The following is a 24,418-nucleotide window of genomic DNA, read 5'->3' on the forward strand; positions in this document are numbered from 1 at the left end:
CCCACATTTCCAATGGGTTCGGCAATTCAGTGGTCCTGGAATTGAGTATGTAGGGTGGAGAATAGGTCTAGGGAAAGCAGCTGGAGCAGGGAATTGGCCAAGAGGTGGGCTCTTTCAAGGCTTAGAGGCCAGGATTCTCGTGGGGGGGGAGGGAGACCAGTGTCGATCAAAGGAGTGCGGTGAGGATGTGCCAGGCCTCTTGTTTGGGTGGGCAGAGTGGACTTTGTCTTATGAGTACCACCTATCAGGTCACTGCAGGCCTAAAAAACATCTCCACAGGAATCCAGGCTGATTATACCTTATAACCACCTCTTGCCCAGCCCTACACCTAGGACTGGACATTCATGGCATTGCGGAGGCAACTTCAAGATCCTCAATTTCAATATCAGAGGTTTCAGATATTATGGAATCAACTTTTATCACCTCAGACTAATGGATGTTGGGAGATAGTGTTTCAAGGCTACATCTTAGATTTGGTACATCCCATTTTAGACCTTACTGGGTCAGACCAATAGTCCATCAAGCCTAGTAGCCGTTCTCACGGCGGTCAGTCCAAATCCCTAGTATCTGGCCAAAGCCCAAGGAGTAGCAACATTCCATGCTACCGATCCAGGGCAAACAGTGGCTTCCCCATGTCTTTCTCAGTAACAGACTATGGACTTTTTCCTCCAGGAAACTGTCCAAACCTTTCTTAAAACCAGCTAAGCTATCTGCTCTTACCACAACCTCTGGCAATACGTTCCAGAGCGTAACTATTCTCTGACTGAAAAAAAATTTTCTCCTATTGGTTTTAAAAGTAGTTCTCTGTTCATGATCTCCCCTTGCAGCTTGACCATAAAATACGAGGTGGCTGCTGATACACCTCAGCTGCCCAGCTTGATGCTGTGGAGGCTGTTCCTTGTGTGGAGCAGGGCAAAGGATACTGCCCCCATCTATTGTGTGCTTTTAAAAAAGGGGGGTTCCTTTAGGCCCATTCTTGGACCTCAGCATGGTACTTTGATGTCATGATTCCAGATGAGATGCTGTGTTGGGCTCTCAACCTTTTTTCAGCCGAGCAAGTTTCTCACTTGCCCTGGATTTGAAGGAGGTCTGCCTTTATAGTCTCCATCTGTGCAGTTCACAAGTGCTATTTCTAGTGCAATAGGAACATCAGTCTTGACCAATAGTTTTTAGCTCTCCTTGGCTGCTAAGTGTAGAGAACCTCATTTACATATTCTTCTGCTCCGCCTCCCCTCCGGACTGTGCTGTATCTCCTTAGTCTTTCTCTCTACATGCAAAGTATAGGAGCTTGTCTGATCATAAGGCTTTTTGTGCTGTAGAGTCTTTCAGTTCCCCGAGACATCTCTAGCTATGAGAAGATACTCTCTCAGGTTGGAGGTCTATAGCCCACAGGCATCTGTTTTGCTTGATTCCTGTGGCCAGCTTTCTCCAATGGAGGTTTAGGGACCATTCTCTTGGGAGCAAGCTCGCCCCAGGTCTCATCTACAGTGGGTTTGAGTGTAGGCTGTTTGGCTCCCATGACAGTTTTGTTCCTGGATTTTCAGCTGTGTTCCTCCCCCCATGGTGTCCTGCAGGCTTCAGTGGGGGGTCTGAGGGTCTACTCCCACAAGGGGACTGGACAGCAGTCTGAAAAAACAAGCTGGACGTCTTTAGGCTTGTCTGAGGCGGAAGTCTTCTCATACCTCTGGCTAGAGGTTCAGTGAATAGCATGGCACGGTGAGTAGGGATGATATGGCTTAAGGGGAAATTTTTTTTTTTTGGGGGGGGGGGAGGTGGAATCTCTAAATGTGAAGAATCTGAGGTTAGGGACAGATCTTCCCACTTCAAAAATAAATCTTTCATGGTGGGTTTTTCTTTTCTTTTAAATTTTGTATTGAGCCCCCACAGGCTGTGTTAGGTGCCAGAATTGCTATCATAGTGGCTTAAAACTGGTGTGGATGGACGACTCTGGAAGAGATACTTAAGATTCATGCCAAAATTGTGGCGGATATCTCTCTGAAGGTAGTCTGTGTTCCATGTGCGGCGTGGCACATGAGAAGTGGGCAGGAGTTACGGACTTCACCTCCCCTAAGACATCTGAGGTGAATGTAGAGTAGAGCCACGTACAAGTGTCTGGGATCCAGTTATGGCAGGATTCAGATGAAGAGGCATCTGAGTTCATGCTTTTGCTTTCCCAGTTGGGTTCCTCTTTTCTAGAAGATTCAGCATCTCAGTTTAGTGAGCCAGACTACGAAGAAGTAGCAACCCTGGATATAGGAAAGGAACTGATTGTACGCAGACTGTTCAGACAGTCGGCATTGCAGTGAATTATTTAGAGTTCCTTCAGGAATTGATTTTGAAGCCACCTCAGATGGCTAAGTGCTCACTTATGAGCAGCACTAAGGCATAAGTGACATGCTTCCCTTCGTATCTAGATATCGCTAAGATGTTCACAGATCATTGGGAGGTCCTTGAGTGACCCTTAAGGTGAGGTAGAGCTATGGGAAAGCTTTATCTGGTGGACATTGAATTCCAGCAGCTGTATATATGTCAAAAATGAATTCCTTGGTGGCCCAAGTCACTAAGCGTACCTCCCTTCTTAGGGAAGTTGGAGTATTACTGAAAGATACCCAGGACTGCAGGCAGGATTTGTCATTAAAAGGCAGTTTGAAACTGCGGTGCTCAGCCTGAAAGCCGCAACAGCAGCCTCATATGTGTGTAACCCAGGCATGTCACTCTAAATTGAACCGGGATACAGAGTCGGACCACAGTGCAAATGCTCAGTTTCTTCTAGCAAGGGTGGATTATGTAGCAAATGCTCTTTGACCTCTTTAGGGTCTTGAGCAAAGTCTCAACATGTGACATATTATAAGTGTTTGCATCAAATTTTAATAAACATGAAACATCTCCACCAACAGAAGCTCTGAATTCAGCAGTGAGCGGGAGATTGAGCAAACTCCCGTTTAAAGGGCAGTTACTCTTTGGCAAGGGCCTCAGCAATCTAATGACCAGCATGCCAAAGTCACTTCCAGCAGGGGGGAAATTTTGTTTGATGCACTTTTGTTAATTCTTGGGGGTGCCCGCCAGTCAGAGAGCTTTCTAGGGCCTGAGACAGTTTCAGGAGTGCAAGGTGCCCCTAGACGTCTGGATCCTGCCCTCAAAAAGCAATGACGCCATGCCAATAGCCTCCCCTCCAAGTGGGGGAGGGGGGGAAGCTGGCCGAGTAGTGGGAGGCTTGGGCACGGATTTCATAAGAACATAACATAAAAAACCTTACTGAGTCAGACCAACCATCAAGCCCAGTAGCCCGTTCTCACGGTGGCCATTCCAGTTTGGTTGTGCTGTACTGGCAGCAGGCTAAGATCCAGGGATTTGATGATCCTTTTGCACTAGAAGGGAAGATTAAGTATTTACCTTGGTAATCATCTTTCTAGTGAATAGGAGCATCAGTCTTGATGCCCATCTTGTTAGTCAGTTAGCCTGCCTTCTATCTTTGGCATGCCTGTATGGTTAGATGTCTTGTTTTCCATTGTCTAGCACAGTTGGGGAGCATAGATTTAATGCCCATATAATAACAATTATAAGTGTTAATTCTAGAACTGTTGATACAGGTTGCACACAAGTAGATGGCATGTTCGTTTCCATCTCATTATGCAATAAAATGAGTTGTGTTTATATTTTGTAGTGTATTTGAGTAGAACAGACTTGTGTTGTGCCAGGGAGAATCCCCATGTCCCCTCTTTTGTATACACTCTAGGGCTGACTAGAGGCTTTGATACAGACTGAGGAGATAAACAACACGGCCCAAAGAGAGGGGAGGTGGAGCAGAAGAATATATAAATTAGACTCCACATTTTGCAGGCAAGGAAGGCTAAAATCTGTTGGTCAAGACTGATGTTACCAAGGTTAGTACCTAATCTTCCATTAGTGATTTGCTTTTTTTTCCTCTTTTTAAACGCTTTGTTCTAAGGAAGCATTTTTAATTCCATGCCCTTCCATTTTGTTTAGCAACAATTCCTCTTACCATTTTGTAGTTTGATGGTGGCTCTGCCCAGCTCAGTTTCCATTCTTATTTTGACAACTGAACAGAGCCAATTTGAACATGAGTCCAGAAGTCACCTTCCAGGTGATGTAGGTCCTGGCTGGTCTGAGCTGGGTTATGAGCCACATAGTCTGTTATATTCCAGTTGCTGAGAAGAAACACTGAGGGGTTCTGTGTGACATTACATTGCTTCTCACCAATGAGCAGATACATAAGCTCCTGTGTTTTGGAGATTTTTGCAGGTGTGGGACTAATTTCAAGTCCTCTGTGTCTATTGTAGGAACCCTGGAGGTGATTTGGGCAGGGGTATATGCAACCTGTTCAGGGCCTTGCTGTTTTGAAGCCAGAATTCCCCTTTCTCGGGTTCAGAGAAACCTCATCTGGTCAACCTGTGCAGATCTTCTATAGAAAGGGGATTGTTTGGACCCTCCTAAGTGGTGACAACAGATGCTAGCTTCAGAGGCTATGGGACTTTGTGGCTCAAGAGTGGTGTAGAGCCTTTGGTCTGGTTATGAGACAACCCTGGCTTTGAGGCTATTGATCAAGTAATTGGGCTTACGCTATTGGATTTCTCTCCATCTTTCAAGGCAAAGCAGTGTGGGTGATAGTAGCCAGTGCTAACAAGCAAGGGAGCATGAGGAGCCAAGCCATATTGCAGGCAGTGTCATAACTTGGTGCTGTTGGCAATTCACATTATTTGCCAGGACAACATTCATGCAGACTTCTTTAGACATCCACTCTATGGACTAGGAGTTGAGCCCAACCAATAGTGGGGGAAGCCATTGTTTGATCTGACGGTCTCACACCACAACTCAAAAATGTCTGTTCAGTCACAAGAGAGGCTGGATCCAATTTCAATGATGCTTTGGTGCTGGTGGGTCCAGAAGGAGCCACACTGTATGGTGTTTCCTCATTGGCCCCTTTATAGGGAGGGTGCTCTACAGAATGATCCAGCACCCTTTTCTTATCTCTTGATGTTGATGGACTGGCTGTAATATGCAGATTTGGTGGGTCTGCTTGCAGGTGCCCCTTTTACTTCTGAGGGGTTAAAGGTCCATTCTTTGCAGGGATCAGTGGAGAATCCCTTCTGGCTTATGGTTTTAGAGAGGTGAGGGATCTAGTCTGCAATGATTCCACCCGTTTAAAGGGCCCTTAAGTCATCCACCTCCGTAACCTATGTTTGGGGCTGGGTGTGGAGTATTCTTTCTCTATGGAAAGTGCAGGTCTCAGCTGTGCTGGGTTTCAGCAAGAGCTGGCCTTCAACGCTCTGAAAGTTCAGGTGCTGCACTAATAGAGGGAAAATTGGTGGCACAACCGAATGTCGGTTGAGTTTCTTACAGTTTGTCCTCCTTTCATGGAACTTGAAACGTGAGCTGAATGTTTTTAAGGCCTACCCTTTGAACCATTGACAGCATCCTCTAAAAGATCATATGCTGAAGATGGGTTTCCTGGTTGCAATTGCCTTTGTGTGCAGAATTTCAGAATTATAGGCTTTGGGGCCCATTCTGGTCTATTTTGAGTGTCAGTCTCCATCTTCACAGTCCTGGCCTTTCTGTCTAAAGTGGATTTTGTTTTTCCTTGTTCATGTTGATCATACTTGCCCCTGTGCAGAAACAAATGCTCAGCCCTGAAAACTTCATAAACTGGATGTATGGAGAGTATTGCTCTGCTACATGCAGGAAACACACATTGGACTGTTTGTAAAAGTGTTTAGCAACTTCGAAATCTAACTATGCTGGAACATTCTACCCATATGCAAGCATTCTTAATGGGTGGAAGCTTGCACAGTTTCATCCAGAGATATCTGTAAAGCCGCCACTTAGTAGTTTTTTTCATTCCTTTTGAAACTTTCTCTGGCTTGAGTATCTAGTCTACTGCTTGGCCTTCTGAGAGGGAAGTGAGCCAGAGTGCCTTATCTTGTCTTCTCGCTTGTCCCTTCTCCTCCTTCCTGGTGAGATTTTGCTTAGGTACATCCCACATGTCCAGATTGATGTGCCTAGGAGTCTAAGGAATGTGAAATTGGTCATACCTGTTGGCTTCTTTTTCTTTAGTCTAGCACACCAGTCTGAGATCTAGTCTGGAAGAGTGCCTTGGGGACTCCCTGGGTGCTCTACTCTTGTAGTCTTTCCCCATCCATGTGTTTAGTTCAGGTTAGATGCCAGTGCTGGAATTCTCATTATGTTGCAGTGGTAGATGGGGCTTTAGGGGTGGCTCTTGTTTTTCCACTGCTTTGATAGTGACATACTGGAAATTTTCAGCAGAGCACTAGCCTATATCCTAATGCTGCCACTGGATGATTCAGCTTTCAACCTGTATTTGCTGGTAAGAAAAGAAACATAATCCTACGTGTGATTGGTGTGGCTGGATTAAAGGGAAGGACATTAATAGGTATGAATAAATTTCACCTTACCCTGCAGATTTAATGCCTTGTTAAGTGGACCAGCAGCACGTATGGTGCAGAGAAGAAAACAAGAAACATGTCTCAACTGCTTAAACTGTGCAATGACTGCACAAAACCGCAGAGGAGTACAAGCAGAATTGATGTGGCCCAATGCAAAGGGAGGGAGAAAAAAGTAGCATGGGGTGAATACCATGTGTCCCCGAAAATAAAAGTGTTTTATATTAATTTTGGGCCCAAAAAATGCACTAGGGCTTATTTTCAAGATAAGGGTTTTTTGGGTTTTTTTTTTTTCATGTACATGATCATCTTTCCCTTCCTCCTTCACCCCAATGCTTCATCTTTTCTTTCCTCCCCTCTCACCCATCCCCTTGTGCCTTCCCTTTGCAGCATCTTTCTATCCCTCCCATCCCCCTGTGCAGCAGAACCCTTGCACTGTGCACATCATCTTTCTATCCCTCCTTCCCGTCCCTCGTGCAGCAGAACCTTTCACAGCTTCATCCCTCCCTTCTGTACAGCATCTTTCTATTCCTCCGTCCTATCCTTCCCTTCCGTGCAGCAGAACCCTTGCACAGCTTCTATCCCTGCCATGCAACAGAACCTTTGAGCAGCCCGCCCCCGTGCAGCCGAACCCCCGCTGACCCATCCTTCCATCTCTCCCTGCCAACCGCAAGATCTATATACCTCCCTCCAAAGAGCAGCATCAGGAACAGGCTGCTTTGTGGCCTTCTCCCGCTGGGACCTTCCATGCACCGCGTTACTGATGACATCAGTGATGTAGCAGAGGGAATGCCCCGGCGGGAGAAGGCCTTGAAGCAGCCTGTTTAAAGTGCTGCCAATGCTGCTCTTTAGAGGTCTCGCGGTCTGAGGGTTGGCGGGGTTCGGATGGGAGGGAGAGATGGGAGTCAGCGGGGGTTGGGCTGTGCAGGGGGAAGCGCAGCTACTGGCAAATCCAGGGACATTCGGGTTAGGCTCCCAGGGACTAGGGTTTACTTTTGGGGTAGGGCTTAAGACCTACCTCGAAAATCATGCTAGGGCTTATTTTCGGGGAAACACAGTAGTAGCACCATATAGGAAATAAAATATGAAAGGCAGGGCAATGCTCTGATCCTAAACAAACGAGAATTCCAGAACAGTTACACTTTGTACTGTGTGCGTATCCAATACAAATAAGATGTGGGTACTGTCCTACTGTACTTGAAATATTGAATTCCTTCCTCAGACTGCAGTCTGTGTGATCAAGTCAGACAATTGTGGCTGGTTTTTGTTATTGTATTAGGATGTGAAATTTCTTGCTTTTTATATCGAGGGATATTGGAAAATGGTGTGCTTATCATGGTTCTAGATCTTTGTATTATTGAATGTCAGACTCCTTTTGTTAAAGTAGCTAGTACATTTAGTAAGTTTATGGGTTGTTGTTTTTTTTATTTCAGGTCTCGGTCCCGTTCGAGATCAAGATCCAGGTCTGTTTCAAGACCAAGAAGCAGGTGATTTATTTGCTATGTGTAGGACAGTACTTTGCTTTGAAATCAATATGAACTTGCCTGTTTCTTCCCTTAGGTTTGTTCCTAATACCTTTTTAATAATTTCTCTAGCTTGGCCATACCCTTTGCTAAACATTCCTGCACGGTCAATTATCAGCTGCTAATGCTATATTTGTCCAAGTGCCAGCTTGGAATACTGATAAAAAGTGCTGTCTCCAAATTTTTTTTCACAAATGTAAATAAATGCTTTCAGAAATTGAATACCAGAATCTACTCAATGATACCATTATCTATTGTATGGTGGGTGGTTTACTTTATTTTACATCTGTTTAAAACCAGATAAAAGGCAATACATTTGATAAAAATTTGACCTGAAAGCAGTTGTATGTGCGTGTGAGAATTGAAGTTTGTTTAATTGTCTCTCCAGACACTGATGGGTAATAGTCCACCATGACCATCAGGTGGAGACTGAGACACAAACTTTTGGCTGAAATACAAATAGGCTGTGCTTTCCCAGATACAATCAATCTGCTCTCAGTCTCCAGCAGGTGGAGGTGGTAAGCCTGTGCAGTCTTCTCTGGTTTAATGTAGGCCTGTTGGATTTTGTTTAGGCCTTCCTGTCCTCGTCTGCGGTGATGGATTTAGCTTGGGGGACCATTTTGGGGACCTGTCTGACCTCAGGGGTGTCTAACTTGACAGATTGAGTCCCTTCCCCCACCTCCCCCCAATTTTTTTCACTAGAGGTGCCTCAGCTGTAAACATTGCCATCGATACCTGCAAGGCGCTTTGAGATCCAGTTCAATTGTCCCTTGTAGTTATATTGAAGGAATAAAAAATCCTGAGGCAATGCCAGTTTGAAGGGAAGCCTTCAGTTGAGATTAATTGCTAACCGGCACTTCTATTTTTCAGCTAGTAGCGGTTTTTGCAATGAGCACTTTTATAGGGACAGAGTTCTCATTGTGTTCCCGCCGCAAGGTTGTTGCGGCAAGCCTGTGTTCGTGGTGTGCCGCCACTAAGGAGAATCCTCGTCGGCTTTGAATGCCAGCGATCAGGGGTCCGTTTCACAAGTACTTCGCATCGGCAGCAAGCAGGGAGGAAGCCCGGGCTTCCCCTATTGCCCAAGCTGGGATTTCGTCAGACGCCTACAGTCAGGGAAGAAGTTTCCCCATAGCGCAGATAGTGCTGGGGACCACTGCTGCCAGCTTGCCTGCTTTAGTGGCTGGGGTGGTTCAGGCCTCTTTGCCGCTGCAGCCTTGAGAGGTTTTTTGACGGGTCTTGCATTGGTTTTGGCAGGAAGCTCCTCCATTTTGTCTACAGCCTCAAGTAACCTTCCCCCTGTATTGTAGAGACAGGGACAGGTTTCTACCGGGTCTCATCCTATGGCAGTGAGTCCTTCTATGCCACCAGGGGGCTTTTCCTCAGATTTTGTATTAGCCTTGTGCAAGGCTTATCTTCAGGTGGCCGGGGGTCCTGTTTTTTCCCCAAGATCTCATGTTTTTCGGGGGGTCTTTCGCCCTCCGCATTCACCCCTATTCAGCCCACCTCAGCACTGGTTGCGACCCAGTCCCACCCCACCCCCCCCCACCCCCGCTCCATCCATGCGGCCGAGGGTCGTGTGTGTCAGCCTAGCATTGCTAGCAATCAGCATTTTTAATTGCCCTAACCAATGTCAGCAAAGGCCTATGGGACATTATATATTGATGCAGTTAGACCCTAAGTGCTCCTGCACAGAATTCACATACACTAAGCATCTAGCCAGACTGGATTGTTTATCAAGAAGATAGGCTACTTGAATGGGACAAAGAAGCCAGAGACTAATCCCATCTACGATGCCTGCAAGTATCACACCTTCCTTATCAATTAATATCTCTTTCTCTTTCTCTCTCTCTCTCTCTTTCTTTCTCTTTCTCTCTCTTTCTCTCATCATTTTCCACTGACAGTATATTTATACATAGGGGGAGGGGGGATGGTATAAAGTTCTATTTAAAGGTTAATCAATAAATAAGAATACAATATTTATATGATATTTTTGATTGAAATAATTGAGGGAAGGGTGGGTGGGGAGGGAATAAATTTATGTGTTTACGATGACAATAGAAAGAAATTCAAGTGATGTGTAAAAGTTTTAAATGATGTAATATTGTGTACTTGTTGTAAGATGAAAAATGAATAAAGAATTTGAAAAAACAAAAGAAGGTGGATGCGGTGGTCTCGGCCATTGCGTGTCAGCAAATGGTGCCGGTTGAGGGTGGCTCGGCTTTGCGGGACTCTGAAGATCATTAGATAGAGTCTCTTCAGAGTTTTGATGTGGCTGCCCAGGCAGCCATGTGTGGTGGCTTGGGCTTGTTTTCGGTGGTCTGAGCTTGTTCTTGTCTGGGAGTCTAATGAATGGTCCTTGGTAGATCAGGAGGTAGCTAAGATTGAGATGGGCGCTTCTTTTCTCAGCTGCCATATATGATCTTTGGGCTTCAGCCAAATCCATGGCTCTCGATGTGGCTGCTCGCCAAACCCTGTAGCTATAGGGTTGGTCAGCGGACGTGGAGTCTTAAAGCTAAGTTTACTAAATTTCTCTTCTAAGCGTCATTCTTGTTTGGTGAGGATCTGGACAAGTTGGTTCAGACCTTGCCTAAAGGTGCCCTGTGTTCCTGAAGACCATGCTCATCCGTCTACTTGGGGGATTTGCATGATTTTTACCGTTACCACCCTGGTAAAGGGGCAGCATTTTTATCCGTCTTCCAGGGGCTGTTTCTTTGCATGCAGTCCTTTTTTGGGGGCCCGCTGGGTGCATGACACTACTGGCGGCCCCTCCACCACCTGCCCAGCCCAGTGACTCCTTGTGGGTCCTACCCCTGGTGCCGGTGAATGCACGGTTGCGGGAGTTTAACCAGGAGTGGTCCAAGATCACATCGGATCAGTGGGTCCTAGAGGTGATTCGGGATGGCTGTGTTCTGGAGTTTTCCTGACCCTTGCCAGATTGTTTCCTTGTTTCTCTTTGTCAGGCAGTTTGGAAGAAGCAGGCCTTTCGTCAGACCCTGCATCGGCAGATCGACCTCAAAGCTTTCGATAGTGTCCCGCATCGCAGGCTGTTGAGCAAGATGAAATCAATGGGGCTGGGAGAAACACTAACTACATGGGTCAATGACTGGCTGAGTAGCAGACTTTAGAAAGTGGTAGTTAACTGTACCCTTTCTAAAACATCGGAGGTGACCAGTGGAGTACCGCAGGGCTCGGGCCCGCTCCTTTTCAACATATTCATAGGTGACCTAACTCAGGGGCTTCAAGGTAAGGTAACATTATTCGCTGACGACGCCAAACTATGCAATATAGTGAGAGATAGAAATTCACCCGATAGTATGACACAGTACCTACATTTGTTGGAGCTTTGGTCCTTGACCTGGCAGCTGGGCTTCAACGCTAAGAAATGCAAGATCGTGCACCTCGGCAGCAGAAATCCGTGCAGAACTTACACCTTGAATGGTGAGACCTTAGCTAGAACTTCAACAGAACGAGACTTGGGGAGTGATCATCAGCACAGACATGAAAACTGCTGATCATGTGGAGAAGGCTTCATTTAAGGCAAGACAGTTGTTAGGTTGCATCCGCAGGAGTTTCGTCAGCCAAAAGCCTGAAGTCATAATGCCATTATACAGAACCATGGTGAGGCCTCATTTGGAATACTGTGTGCAATTCTGGAGGCCACACTACCGAAAAGATGTGCTGAGAGTAGAGTCGGTGCAACGGATGGCCACCAGGATGGTCTCGAGGCTCAAGGATCTATTGTACGAGGAAAGGCTGAAAAATTTGTGGCTGTACTCACTCGAGGAACGTAGGGAGAGAGGAGACATGTTCGAGACATTTAAGTGTATTACCGGCCGTATCGAGATGGGAGAAGAGATTCTCTTTCTCAAAGGACCCTCAGCCACAAGAGGGCATCCGCTCAAACTCAGGGGCGGGAAATTTCATGGCGACACCAGGAAATATTTCTTCACCGAGAGAGTGGTTGATCCTTGGAACGAGCTCCCGGTGCAGGTGATCGAGGCAAACAGCGTGTAAGAATTTAAGAGCAAATGGGATGCCCATGTGGAATCTCTTAGAGGGTTAAGCCAAGGGAACCTGTCACCAGGAGTGGGATCCCTAGGATAGTAGACTTGGGGGTGGGTCAGTAGAGTGGGCAGACCTGATGGGCTATGGCCCTTATCTGCCATCATCTTCTATGTTTCTAGTTCCAGTCCCTCCTTGGGAGTGTCATATCGGCAGGTATTCCATTTACTTTGTGCTGCCCAAGAAAAGGGTGGTTTTTTTTGGCCCAACCTAGATCTGGGTTGTGTCTTTTTCGTATGGAGACCTTGATCGGTCATTCTGACAGCTCAGCCGGGGGAATTCCTGACTTCTCTCAATCTGATGGAGGCCTACCTCAATTCGAGCCTGCTATCAGCGGTTCCTGCACTTTGCGATTTTGGGAAAGCACTATTATTTTGTGTGCTTCCTTTTGGTCTGGCTGAGTGCAATGTTGAGAGCAGTATTGTTTTTGGTCTTCAGCTAATGACTTTCCAATTATAAATTTGGTGTTCATATTTGAGGAGGCATAGCCCCTGACGAAACCAAGAGTGAAACGGTTGGGCAGCCGTCGGGCATAAAGTTAAGTGCCTTTCCTTCACAGCACTATATGCACTTTATAAATTATATTGAGCCTGTTTAAAATATAGACTTTTTAAAAAATCTTTTTGCATACGTCACTTTGCCAAGACCAATGATGAAAACACCACCCCAGCACAGGCACGAAAATAGTCTCAAGTAGTGCCTTGGGTGTTTGAGGTCTGGCATAAAAACTCACTTGATATTAGTTTTGTCCTCAGTTATTTTGCAGATCCACCTTGTATCACATTCTACCATGATAGGGAGAGAGAGAGAAATATTGGACATGGTGGTGAGAGAAAAATGAGGTACTTGCATGGGGAAGAGAGAGATAAGGGAAAAATGTTGGATATGGTAATGGAGAGGGAACAGTGGGATGGATGAAGATCGAAAGTGTAAACCTATTGTTCCATATACATTCACACACACTCCATTGCAGGTAGTTAGTTATTTCTTTTTCTTTTTTTTTTCAAATTCTTTTTTCATTTTTCATCTTACAACAAGTACACAATATTACATCATTTAAAAATTTTACACATCACTTGTATTTCTTTCTATTGTTATAAATACATAAATTTATTCCCTCCACACCTACCCTTCCCTCAAATTTTTCAATCAAAAATATCATATAAATATTGTATTCTTATTTATTGATTAACCTTTAAATAGAACTTTATACCATCCCCCTCCCCCCTATGTATAAATATACTGTCAGTGGAAAATGATGTCTAATCTTTACAATAATTTGCCAATGGCCCCCAGATCTTTTTAAAATTATTATAATTCCCTTTCTGCAAAGCAATTATTCTTTACATTTTGTAAATGTGGCACAACGAATTCCACCAGAATGTATAGAGAGATGAGGGAAAAATGTTGGATGTGGTAATGGAGAGGAAACAGTGGGATGGATGAAGATCGAAAGTGTAAACCTATTGTTCCATATACATTCACACACACTCCATTGCAGGTAGTTAGTTATTTCAACAGTAAGTTTAGCGAAATGGGAGTGAACCAGAGCAAAAGCTTTTTTTTTTCTACTTGGCACCAAGTCTTTGAAATAGGCTCCCAAATTCTCTACGTTTGGAAGCCAAATTTTTTTTTTTTAAATCTTTATTCGTTTTCAAAAATTACAACAAGTGTACAATAATCCATCAGAAATATATTAATCACTTGACAATCTTATTTGTAATCTTCCAGTACATAAATATAAAAGAATCCCACCCCTCCCTCCCATATACTAATAATTAACAATTATCAATTCTTAGCATTCATACTCCCACCCTCCCTCTATCTTTTCCAATAATGAGGTGTTTAAGATGTCTGATCATTAGAATAAATAATTAAATTAATATACATAGGAATTATACCTTTAAATGTTCATTGTGTAAAAGGACTATTTGATGATTTTCCGTTCATATGGAAGGAAGAAGGATTTATTTATTTATTTATTTATTAAAGTTTTTTTATTGATTTTTTCACATATCAACAAGTGTTATAAATTTTCCATACATTTATGTTAACAATACACTTGATATCTCTATAATGTATTTTATATAAACCATATTTTATATTATTTTTCTTATGAATTTATATAACATATATATTGTAATGATTTTATCAATTATTATTTAATTATGAACCCTTTTCTCTCCCTTTATCACATTAATTTCTCATAGGACTATCATTCATTCATTATGATATATTTTTTATAATGTATAATAAAGAGAATAAATTCTTTACCCCTTCCCTCCCTCCCTTCTTTAACCATTATCTTATTATGGGAAAAAATTAAAATCAGTCATTGCAAAAATCTGTTAATGGTCCCCAAATTTTCTTGAACTTATCCATATATCCTTTTTGTGTTGCAAATGTACGCTCCATCTTATATATATGGCAAACTGAGTTCCACCAAAAATTATAGTTTAATCTGTCATAATTTTTCCAAGAAGGATTTAAATATCTTGGTATTCAAGTTAAAAATACAATTGAAGATACTGTAAAAGAAAATGAAAAATTTGTATTAAAAAGAGTTACGGAGTTGTGTGAGCAATGGAACCCTTTACATATTTCTTGGTGGGGGAGAGTTCAAACTATTAAAATGATGATGTTGCCTGTAGTTTGTTACCAAATGAGTATGATACCTATCTATTTTCAGGGGTCCTTTTATAAAAAGCTTAATAACATTTTAACAAAATTTCTTTGGCTTGGTAAAATACCTAGAATAGCTTTAGTAACTTTGCAAAAATCAATTAAGGAGGGAGGGGTAAATTTTCCAAATTTTTATAGGTACCATCAAGCCTATATTTTACGTCAGGGTATGTATTGGATCCTCCCAGAACTTATAGATAATGCACCGGATTGGTTGTATTTGGAATGGCGTCTTATGTTTCCCCTAAATTTAGTTCATCTTCCAAGAATCAACATGCCTAGAAGATACAGAGAAAATAAGATACTAATGGATACTTGGAAAACGTTGAGGTTTATTAGTAAATTAACACCCATCCCAATAAACAAGTCAACTAATCAGTCTTTATGGATAAACTCCAAGATCAAAATTGGCGGAGCTCAAATCCTTTGGAAGAACTGGATTATTGCAGGCATTCGGTCTCTAAATGATGTTATTTCAGAAGGTAAACTGCTGGAATTTTCACAATTGCAACATAGATTTGGTCTTAGTAAAACACAAAGTTTTAAATGGTTGCAATTGAAGCAGGCCATTCAGGTTGGGTTTCCTGAGTGGAAAACATTAAATAATCAATATAGTTTAGAGTTCTTAAGTTTCCAAGCAGACTTCCTAGGGCATCAAGCCGCATTGTGGTATAAATTAATATCTGGATATTTGAATAAAAAACCTAAAAATGGTCTAAGAGACATTATCCCAGTACAAGCAGGCATGATATTCTCACATGTGGGTGACGTCATCTACGGAGCCCCGATGCGGAAGCATTTTCAAGCAAACTTGATTGAAGATTTAAGTTTGCTCTGCTGCTCCACGCATGCGTGCCTTCCTGCTCCACTAGGGGGTGCATCCCCTCGTGGTCTCCAGTTCAAAATTTTCCGCTGAGCCTAGAAGTCGTGTTTTTTCAGGCTCTGCCCCAACTGCCTTCTAGCACCGCGTTTTCTTGTTTTTTCATCGTTTAAGTCGCTTTGCGCAAAAGTTTTACCTTCTTCAACTTGATTCCTGCTTCGTTTGACCGACCCGGAGGCATCCGGGTCCCCGTGGCCGCATGGCTACTCGAGTCGCGGCCACTTTCGATTCTATGTCCCGGCCTTTGACCGGCTTTAAAAAGTGCACCCGGTGCGAGCGGCTTCTTTCCATCACGGACCCGCATCGCCGGTGCATCCTCTGCCTGGGGGCCGCTCATCCAACCGACTCCTGCCCCCAGTGCGCTAACTTCCAGAACCGGGCCCTCCGTCGAAGGAAAGCCCGCATGGCGGATCTTTTCGCCCCAGACCAACCCTCTACATCGGCCTCGAGGTCAGCCTCGGCCTCGGCCCCGAATACCTCGGCATCGCCTCGAGACTCGACTCCGAAGTCCTCGGGACAACAGAAAGCCTCGGCTCCGGGTAAGTCCCCTCTTCAGGTTCTGTACCAGTGAAGAAACCAACCTCGGGGACACCGGCGACGCATGGCAGAAGTCCCATGCTTACAAGGCCCTCCAAGCCTTCGTGCCGTGCCTCCACCACACGGGAATACTCTGATACGAGGTCGCCCCCGGTGGAGTGCACCGAGGCAGGGGACATGCCCTCGATGCTGTCCGTGCCCGTCTTCCAGGACTTACTCCGAGCAATGATCTCGTCGGAGCTGTCCGCTGCAATGGCCCATCTACAACCGGCCTCTGCCTCGACCCCGCATTTGCCAGACCAGCCTGAACCGCGCGTCGAGCCACCTCGGGGGAAAGTGCGCAAACTTCGCCGCATCTCATCCTCCTCGGACTCCTCGCCGAGGCACCCGAGGCGCTCTCCCTCCACAGACCGCCACAGGGCAAAACGTCGGGCCAAACTGACAGAAACCTCGAACCGCCGTACCTCTAAGAAGGCCCGGGGTTCTCCCACTCTACGAGGACGTTCACCTACACCTCGTACGGGACCGCTGAGGGTGGCGGAGTTATCACTCTCCAACCCACGCATCCTCCGAACTCCCCCTCGGACCGGGGCTCCGATCCGAGGTATCGAGCTTTCACCGAGGGAGTCCGGGTCGAGGTCACTGATCCGACATCGATCGGAACCCCGGCATCGTCTCCGAGGGGCTCCTCGAGACGTTGGAGATCCACGACCCCGGAACACTTTCACAGTGCTTCCCCGGCTTCGGAGCTTGGATCGGAACAGGAACCTCACTACTCGAGGGAAGCCTCCCCTTCCTTCTCCACCCGACGAAGGTCTCGTTCACCGACCCCGCACGGGGCCTCAGGAACATCCCGACCATCCTTCTCGCGCTTTGTCCAGGACATGGGCCACGCTTTGAATTTAGACCTCCAGTCCGACTCCAGATACTCTAAAGAATACCTAGCGGAACTGGATATGCCATCACTGCCCAGAGAGTCCCTTCGCTTACCGCCTAACCCAATACTCCAACAGGCTCTCTTCAGGAACCTGGAGACCCCCTATATGGTCACAGCCGTGCCCTCCAAAATGGAGGCCAAGTACCGCACAGTACCCTTTCCGGGATTTGAACAATCGCAGCTCTCCCACCAGTCGCTGTTAGTAGAATCCTCCCTAAAAAAGGCCCACCCCTCCCGGGTCTCAGCGGCGGTCCCCCCAGGCCGAGAAGGCCGAACCCTAGACAAGTTCGGCAGGAGACTATATCAAAATGCGATGATGGCCTCTAGGGTGCAAAGCTACACTTTCACCTTCACATCCTACCTCAAACACCTCATTGGACTACTGAGAGCCTTTGAGACTGACCTACCGGCCTCCCGCCAAGGAGCGTTTAGCCTGGTCTTGGAATCCCTCTCCAACCTACGCCTCCATCTATTCCACGCGGCCTACGATGGCTTCGAACTCTCCTCCAGAGAGGCAGCCTTTGCTATCGCCATGCGCCGACTAGCTTGACTACGCCTGGTCGACATGGACCCCAACTTACAGGACCGGTTGGCAAACCTCCCCTGTGTGGGAAAAGAACTGTTCGATGACACTATCGAGGCGGCTACAAAACGCCTCTCCGAACATGAACGCTCGTTTGCCTCCCTTGTCCGACAAAAGCCCAAACCGCCCGCGTCCAGGCCGTATAGGGCCCCTCCGCGCCGCTACCCGCAAAAATCCACCCAGGTGTCCGCAAGCCCACCACCGGGCCATGCCCAAGTCCCAACCGCCTGCGACTACCAAACCATCCCCGTCCTTTTGACGGGATACGCGGAAGGGGGCGGGCCCCCTCCGCCATAGTCCCAGGCCCCCTTACCATCGGGGGCCGACTCAAAGCCTTTTACCCTCACCGGGAACAAGTCATGTCGGACGCATGGGTCCTTGGCATAATCTCATCAGGGTACTCTCTCAACTTTCGGGCCATTCCTCCGGACAACCCCCCAAGGAATTGCCCTCCCAACCGGACTCAGCTACCCCTACTCCTCTCCGAAGCTCGAGACCTGCTTCGCCTGAGAGCAGTGGAGAAGGTTCCCCCCGACCAACGGGGGAAGGGCTTCTACTCCCGTTACTTCCTGGTACCAAAAAAAACGGGAGACCTACGCCCAATACTAGACTTGAGACGCCTCAACAAATTTCTGGTACGGGAAAAATTTCGGATGCTCTCCCTACCGACACTTTACCCCCTGATCGACGAGGGCGACTGGCTCTGCTCCCTCGATCTCAAGGAGGCGTACACACATGTCCCAGTGCACCCCGCTCACCGCAAGTTCTTGCGTTTTCAGGTAGGGGACTGGCACCTACAATACTGAGTCCTCCCCTTCGGCCTAGCATCATCACCTCGGGTCTTCACCAAGTGCCTCGTGGTGGTCGCAGCAACCTTACGTTCCCAGGGCCTCCAGGTATTCCCCTACCTGGACGACTGGCTAATCAAAGCCCCGTCCAAGGAAGGGGTTATCTCAGCGACCCAAAAGACTATTACCTACCTACAAAGTCTGGGGTTCGAAATAAACTTCCCAAAATCCCAACTACGCCCCTCGCAGTCCCTACAGTTCATCGGGGCCACGCTGGTCACAGTTCGCCTCCGTTCCTTCCTCCCTCCTCCGCGCCTAGAGGCGTTAGTAAGCCTGAGTCGAAGGATCTCCCTGCTGACCTCGGTATCAGCTCGACAGATGATGACTCTCCTGGGCCACATGGCCTCCACCGTCCATGTCACACCCTTCGCCCGCCTCCATCTGAGAATCCCTCAATGGACCCTGGCCTCCCAATGGCGTCAAGACCGGGACCCGATCGACCGTCCCGTGACAGTGACTCCTTCATTGCAACGATCGCTCCGCTGGTGGGCCGACTCTTCAAATCTTTCCAAAGGTTTGCTCTTCCTCGCCCCACTCCACAGCAAGGTACTCACCAAGGACTCGTCGGAGTACGATTGGGGAGCCCATCTGGACGGCCTACGCACTCAAGGGATGTGGTCAGCAGAGGACCGTCGCTGCCACATCAACGTGCTAGAGCTGCGGGCCATCTATCTCGCAGCTGTAGCTTTTCAACATCTGCTCCACGACCGAGTGGTTCTCATCCGAACCGATAACCAGGTAGCGATGTACTACGTGAACAAACAGGGGGGGACAGGGTCTTGGTCCCTTTGCCGGGAAGCCCTGCACCTCTGGAAATGGGCAATCTCCAACAACACCTTCCTTCGAGCGGTGTACATACAAGGAGAACAAAACTGCCTGGCGGACAGACTCAGCCGCCTCCTCCAGCCACACGAGTGGTCACTACACTCTCAAACCCTACGACAGGTGTTCGAAAAGTGGGGGACGCCTCAAATAGATCTATTCGCATCCCCCCACAACCACAAGCTGCCTCTCTTCTGCTCCCGGATGTACTCCCCGGACCGGCTCGAGGCCGACGCCTTCCTCCTCGACTGGGATGGAAGGTTCCTGTACGCGTTCCCGCCGTTTCCTCTGATACTGTGGACGCTTGTCCACCTGAGAACAGTACAAGCCACCCTGATCCTGATTGCCCCTCGCTGGCCACGCCAGCCGTGGTTTTCCCTTCTACTTCAACTCAGTGTCAGAGATCCACTGCCTCTGCCTCTGTTTCCCTCTCTACTATCACAAGGTCAGGGTTCGCTGTTACATCCCAATCTTCAATCTCTTCATCTGAATGCTTGGTTTCTCTCCCCCTGACTGCTCTCCCCGTGTTCAATCAGTCAAGGAGATATTGGAGGCCTCCAGAAAGACCTCGACGAGAACCTGCTATTCCCAAAAATGGACCAGATTCTCAACCTGGTGCTCCTCACACAGCCAGGACCCGGTGTCGGTCCCCGTCCCCCTGGTCCTGGACTATTTACTTCAATTATCTCATTCCGGCCTAAAGACCAACTCCATTCGAGTACACCTCAGTGCGATTGCGGCCTTTCATCAGCCCCTGGAAGGGAAAGCCCTCTCGCTCCATCCCTTAGTCTCTCGCTTCATGAAGGGTCTTCTGAATGTCCACCCTCCTCTCAAACCTCCCCCGGTGGTTTGGGACCTTAATGTGCTTCTGGCTCAACTAATGAAACCCCCATTTGAGCCCCTAGACAAATGCCATCCTAAATTCCTCACTTGGAAGGTGATTTTCCTGCTCGCACTCACTTCCGCCCGGCGAGTTAGTGAGTTACAAGCTCTGGTAGCGGACCCACCCTTCACGGTATTCCATCACGACAAGGTGGTACTCCGCACCCATCCAAAGTTCTTGCCTAAAATAGTGTCTGATTTCCATCTCAATCAGTCCATTGTCTTACCTGTGTTTTTTCCCAAGCCCCACTCTCACCCCGGAGAAGTGGCGCTCCACACTCTTGACTGCAAGAGAGCGTTGGCCTTTTACCTCCAATGCACTCAGTCGCACCGGAAAGTCCCACAACTGTTTTTGTCCTTCGACCCAAACCGGTTAGGTCACCCAGTTTCCAAACGCACCTTGTCCAACTGGTTGGCCGATTGCATCTCCTTTTGCTACGCTCAGGCTGGTCTCGCGCTGCATGGTCGAGTAACGGGACACAAAGTCCGAGCGATGGCAGCCTCCGTAACTTTCCTCAGGTCCACACCTATTGAGGAAATCTGCAAGGCTGCCACGTGGTCTTCGGTTCATACCTTCACCTCCCACTACTGTCTGGACTCACTATCCAGAAGCGATGGCCGGTTCGGCCAATCGGTTTTACGAAATCTATTCGCTTAAATTGCCAACTTCCCTCCATCCCTTTTCAGTTAGCTTGGAGGTCACCCACATGTGAGAATATCATGCCTGCTTGTCCTGGGATAAAGCACAGTTACTTACCGTAACAGGTGTTATCCAGGGACAGCAGGCATATATTCTCACAACCCGCCCACCTCCCCGAGGTTGGCTTCTTTGCTAGTTAAGTGAACTGGAGACCACGAGGGGATGCACCCCCTAGTGGAGCAGGAAGGCACGCATGCGTGGAGCAGCAGAGCAAACTTAAATCTTCAATCAAGTTTGCTTGAAAATGCTTCCGCATCGGGGCTCCGTAGATGACGTCACCCACATGTGAGAATATATGCCTGCTGTCCCTGGATAACACCTGTTACGGTAAGTAACTGTGCTTTTGGAGCATTGAGATTAAGCATCAAATTAATGCATCTCAATGGCCACTAATTTGGTCTTGGAGAATGAGATGTACAGTGTCAGCATCTATGAGACAAACTTGGTTCTTTTTATTACATAGAGCTTTTTGGACCCCTACACGTTTGCAAAAATTAGATAGTTCTAAGTCCAATAAATGCTGGCACTGTAATCTGGAACCTGGGACATTGGATCATTATTGATATGGAAAAGGGTGGGAGGTGGGGGGGGGAATAAAAACATGTATAATAATATTGTTTAAGAATGCCAAATGTGTTATGTAAATTAATTGTAATAATACTGTACACTTGTTGAAAGAAATAAAAAGGAATAAAGATTAAAAAAAAAAAAAAGTTTTTGGAATGCAATTTAGCCACAAATTAATAAATTGATGGAAAATCATGTAGCAATATCATATGATACAGTGTTATTTGGAATGATGATGAGAAAAAAAAGTCAAATTTCACCAGAAAATAACAAGTTTTTATTAGTCATGACAGGGGTTGCCATTCAGCATATAACCAATAACTGGAAGAATCATAGTAACCTTAATTATACGTTTTGGTGGAATACAATTTGTCATATATTCAAAATGGAAAGAGCAATAGCAATACAAAGAGGGACATATCCTAAATTTATAAAAATATGGGGGCCATTGACAAAATATTGTAGTGAATGAATAGTAGGATTTCTCTTCTTCTTTTCTTCTTTTAGTTGTCTTCTCTATGGCACACATGGAGGGGGGGTAGTGAAAATAATTTTACATAACATGTTATAATATGGTATACAATATGTATAAGGTGATTGGAAAGTACTTGAAGGGTGGGGGGTGGGGGAGGGGATAAAATACATTTAGAATATTATGTAATAGATATAAAAGTGATATTGTGTATTCATTAGTTGTAATTCAATATTTTGTACACTTCAAGTAAAATATGAAAATGAATAAAGAATTAAAAAAAAAATATACATAGGAATTATATTATTCATGTATAGATATGAGATGGGGGTGAGATATAAATCTTTTAGTTATATATTGTTATGGAATTATCAAGTGATAATGTAATATGTTGTGTTCATATTTTAATGTACACTTGATGTATATGTTAAAATGAATAAAGATTTGGAAAAAAAGAATAAATAATCAATGGCCCCCAAATCTTTTTAAACTTATTATAATTAACTTGTTGTATAGCAAGCACCCTTTCCATTTTATAAATATGGCATACTGAATTCCACCAAAAAGTATAATTTAGTTTAGTATAATCTTTCCAATTTTGTTTTAAGTCTTTTATTCATTTTTTTTTTCAGAAGGCCTTTTGTGAACCAATTCCACAAACTGATATTTATTAAATGGATTTTTAGGGTCTGAGCGAAATATTTACTGTGGCATTGTGCATCTTTTTTAAAATCAATTTTTGAGTGTGGTAGGTCTGACCTGTATGTTATGGTGTTCATTCTCATATTGTAAACTTTATCCACTGAGAACAACTGTTAACTTGAACGGTATATCAAGTCTAAAATATATCACTAAAAATAATTTTTTCATAGAGAATTGACATGGGGACAAATTTTTCACATCCTTTTGGTGGTCTCTCTGTCCCATCTTGTCCCTGCGAGCTCTGTCCCTGCCCCATTCCTGCAAGCTTTGTCCTCATCTACATAAGCCTTGAACACTTTAAAATCATAAGTGTTCGAAGCTTGTGCAGTTAAGGCAGAGCTTGCAGGAATGAGACAGGGATATTGAAATCCTGCTGGGACAAATTTGTCCCGTGGCATTCTCTAGGGGGGTGTTAAAGGATGAGCCCCTGGTGCCAAGTACACTAGATATGCCTTCTGAAAATTGTCTCTTGGAAAGAATTGACTAACTGATCACAGCCTGATATTTATGTAGCTTGTTTTCCTTTTCATGGTTTGATAGATCAAGATCGGCATCGTTAAAGAGAAGGTAAGATGAAACTACATTCTAAAAGCTATTAGCATCAGTGTAGCTGGAAGAGTAGTGTAATTCAGGGCAAACAAGTTTGGGAATCATTGTTTTGTTTTTGTTTAATTTTGAATCATCTTAATTGCTAATCAGTGTAACTTGGCATAGTCCACTGAATTCAGTTGCTCTGCTTAAAATGAGGAAAGGGTCATAGATTTTTATAAATGGATCAGTGGTGTAGAGAGTATAACAACACAACTGGCTTTGCAGTATTTGTGTTTTGAATGGTTGAGGCAGTTGTATGGTTTAAAAAGAAAAAAAACTGGTTAGTTTTTGTGTTTTGTTATTTTTTGAGGTGGGGCTCAAATTCTTTGGATAGTAAGCTATACTTTTGTGTCTGTGTTTAAATTGCACAAGAGCAACAACAAAGGAGACCAGATGGTGCGACTCGAACACGATCGTGTTTCGGCCCAAGAAGGCCTGCCTCAGGAGTCTTGGTGTTGAATGATATAACCAAAGATGTGTTAATCCAAATGTCCAAGTAATTACAGTGAACATTCCTTTGGTATTTTTTTAGTGTTTTTATTGCATTACTTGGACATTTGAATTAAAACATCTTTGGTTATATCATTCAACACCAAGACTCCTGAGGCAGGCCTTCTTGGGCTGAAACACGATCGTATCAAGTCTGTTTTATAATAAAAAGGATTGAGCACCATCTGGTCTCTTTCGTTGCTCTTGTGCTCCTCACTGTTGTGAAGGCAGTTTCTCCTGTTTGGTGCAATTTAAACACAAAAGACAATCTGCTTTTAGTTTAATCTGTAAATTTTATTAGCACAAATGACATGAGGTTGATTTAACTTTTTTTTTTCTCCCTTTCTCTCCTTAGTCGTTCACCATCAGGAAGCCCTAGAAGGGGTGGAAGCACTGAGCGAGACATCTAAAATTTAACAGCTTAGGAAGAAAGTTATTTTGTTTACATAAGGGATTTTGTGATGCCTGTTAGACAAATATTAGGACCTGTGTGCTGGTGAAAGGGGGAGGGAAGGGAAGGTTGGAAGGGATTTGTCAGTGATTAAACAAATCAGAATAAGATTGGATATTTTAAACTTTGTAAATCCACACCAGTAAGTTAGTGGACAAGTTTGTTTTTTTTGTTTTGTTTGGTCAACATGAAATGCTTTGAATGTGGGATTTTTGTATCTGCACATTAAAATGTGTATTTCAATTAAACTTGGTTCCTTGTTTTAACAAGA

General features: G+C 45.3%; 1 protein-coding gene across 6 annotated transcripts in view; it reads left to right on the forward strand.

The window, feature by feature from the left end:
- The window catches only part of SRSF7 (serine and arginine rich splicing factor 7), a 105,174-nt gene extending 80,756 nt beyond the window's left edge, over positions 1 to 24,418 (forward strand). For 3 of the 6 annotated variants that reach the window (XM_033939463.1, XM_033939461.1, XM_033939459.1), the window contains 3 exons: positions 7,853 to 7,906; positions 23,157 to 23,183; positions 24,052 to 24,418. In XM_033939463.1, coding sequence (XP_033795354.1) covers positions 7,853 to 7,906; positions 23,157 to 23,183; positions 24,052 to 24,106 — 136 coding nt within the window. In that variant the 3' untranslated portion in view covers positions 24,107 to 24,418. The remainder of the gene's footprint in view (positions 1 to 7,852; positions 7,907 to 23,156; positions 23,184 to 24,051) is intronic. The other 3 variants (XM_033939462.1, XM_033939464.1, XM_033939465.1) reach the window with 2 other exon arrangements.

Source organism: Geotrypetes seraphini, chromosome 3 (genome assembly GCF_902459505.1).
Source record: "Geotrypetes seraphini chromosome 3, aGeoSer1.1, whole genome shotgun sequence".
NCBI classification, from domain to species: domain Eukaryota; kingdom Metazoa; phylum Chordata; class Amphibia; order Gymnophiona; family Dermophiidae; genus Geotrypetes; species Geotrypetes seraphini.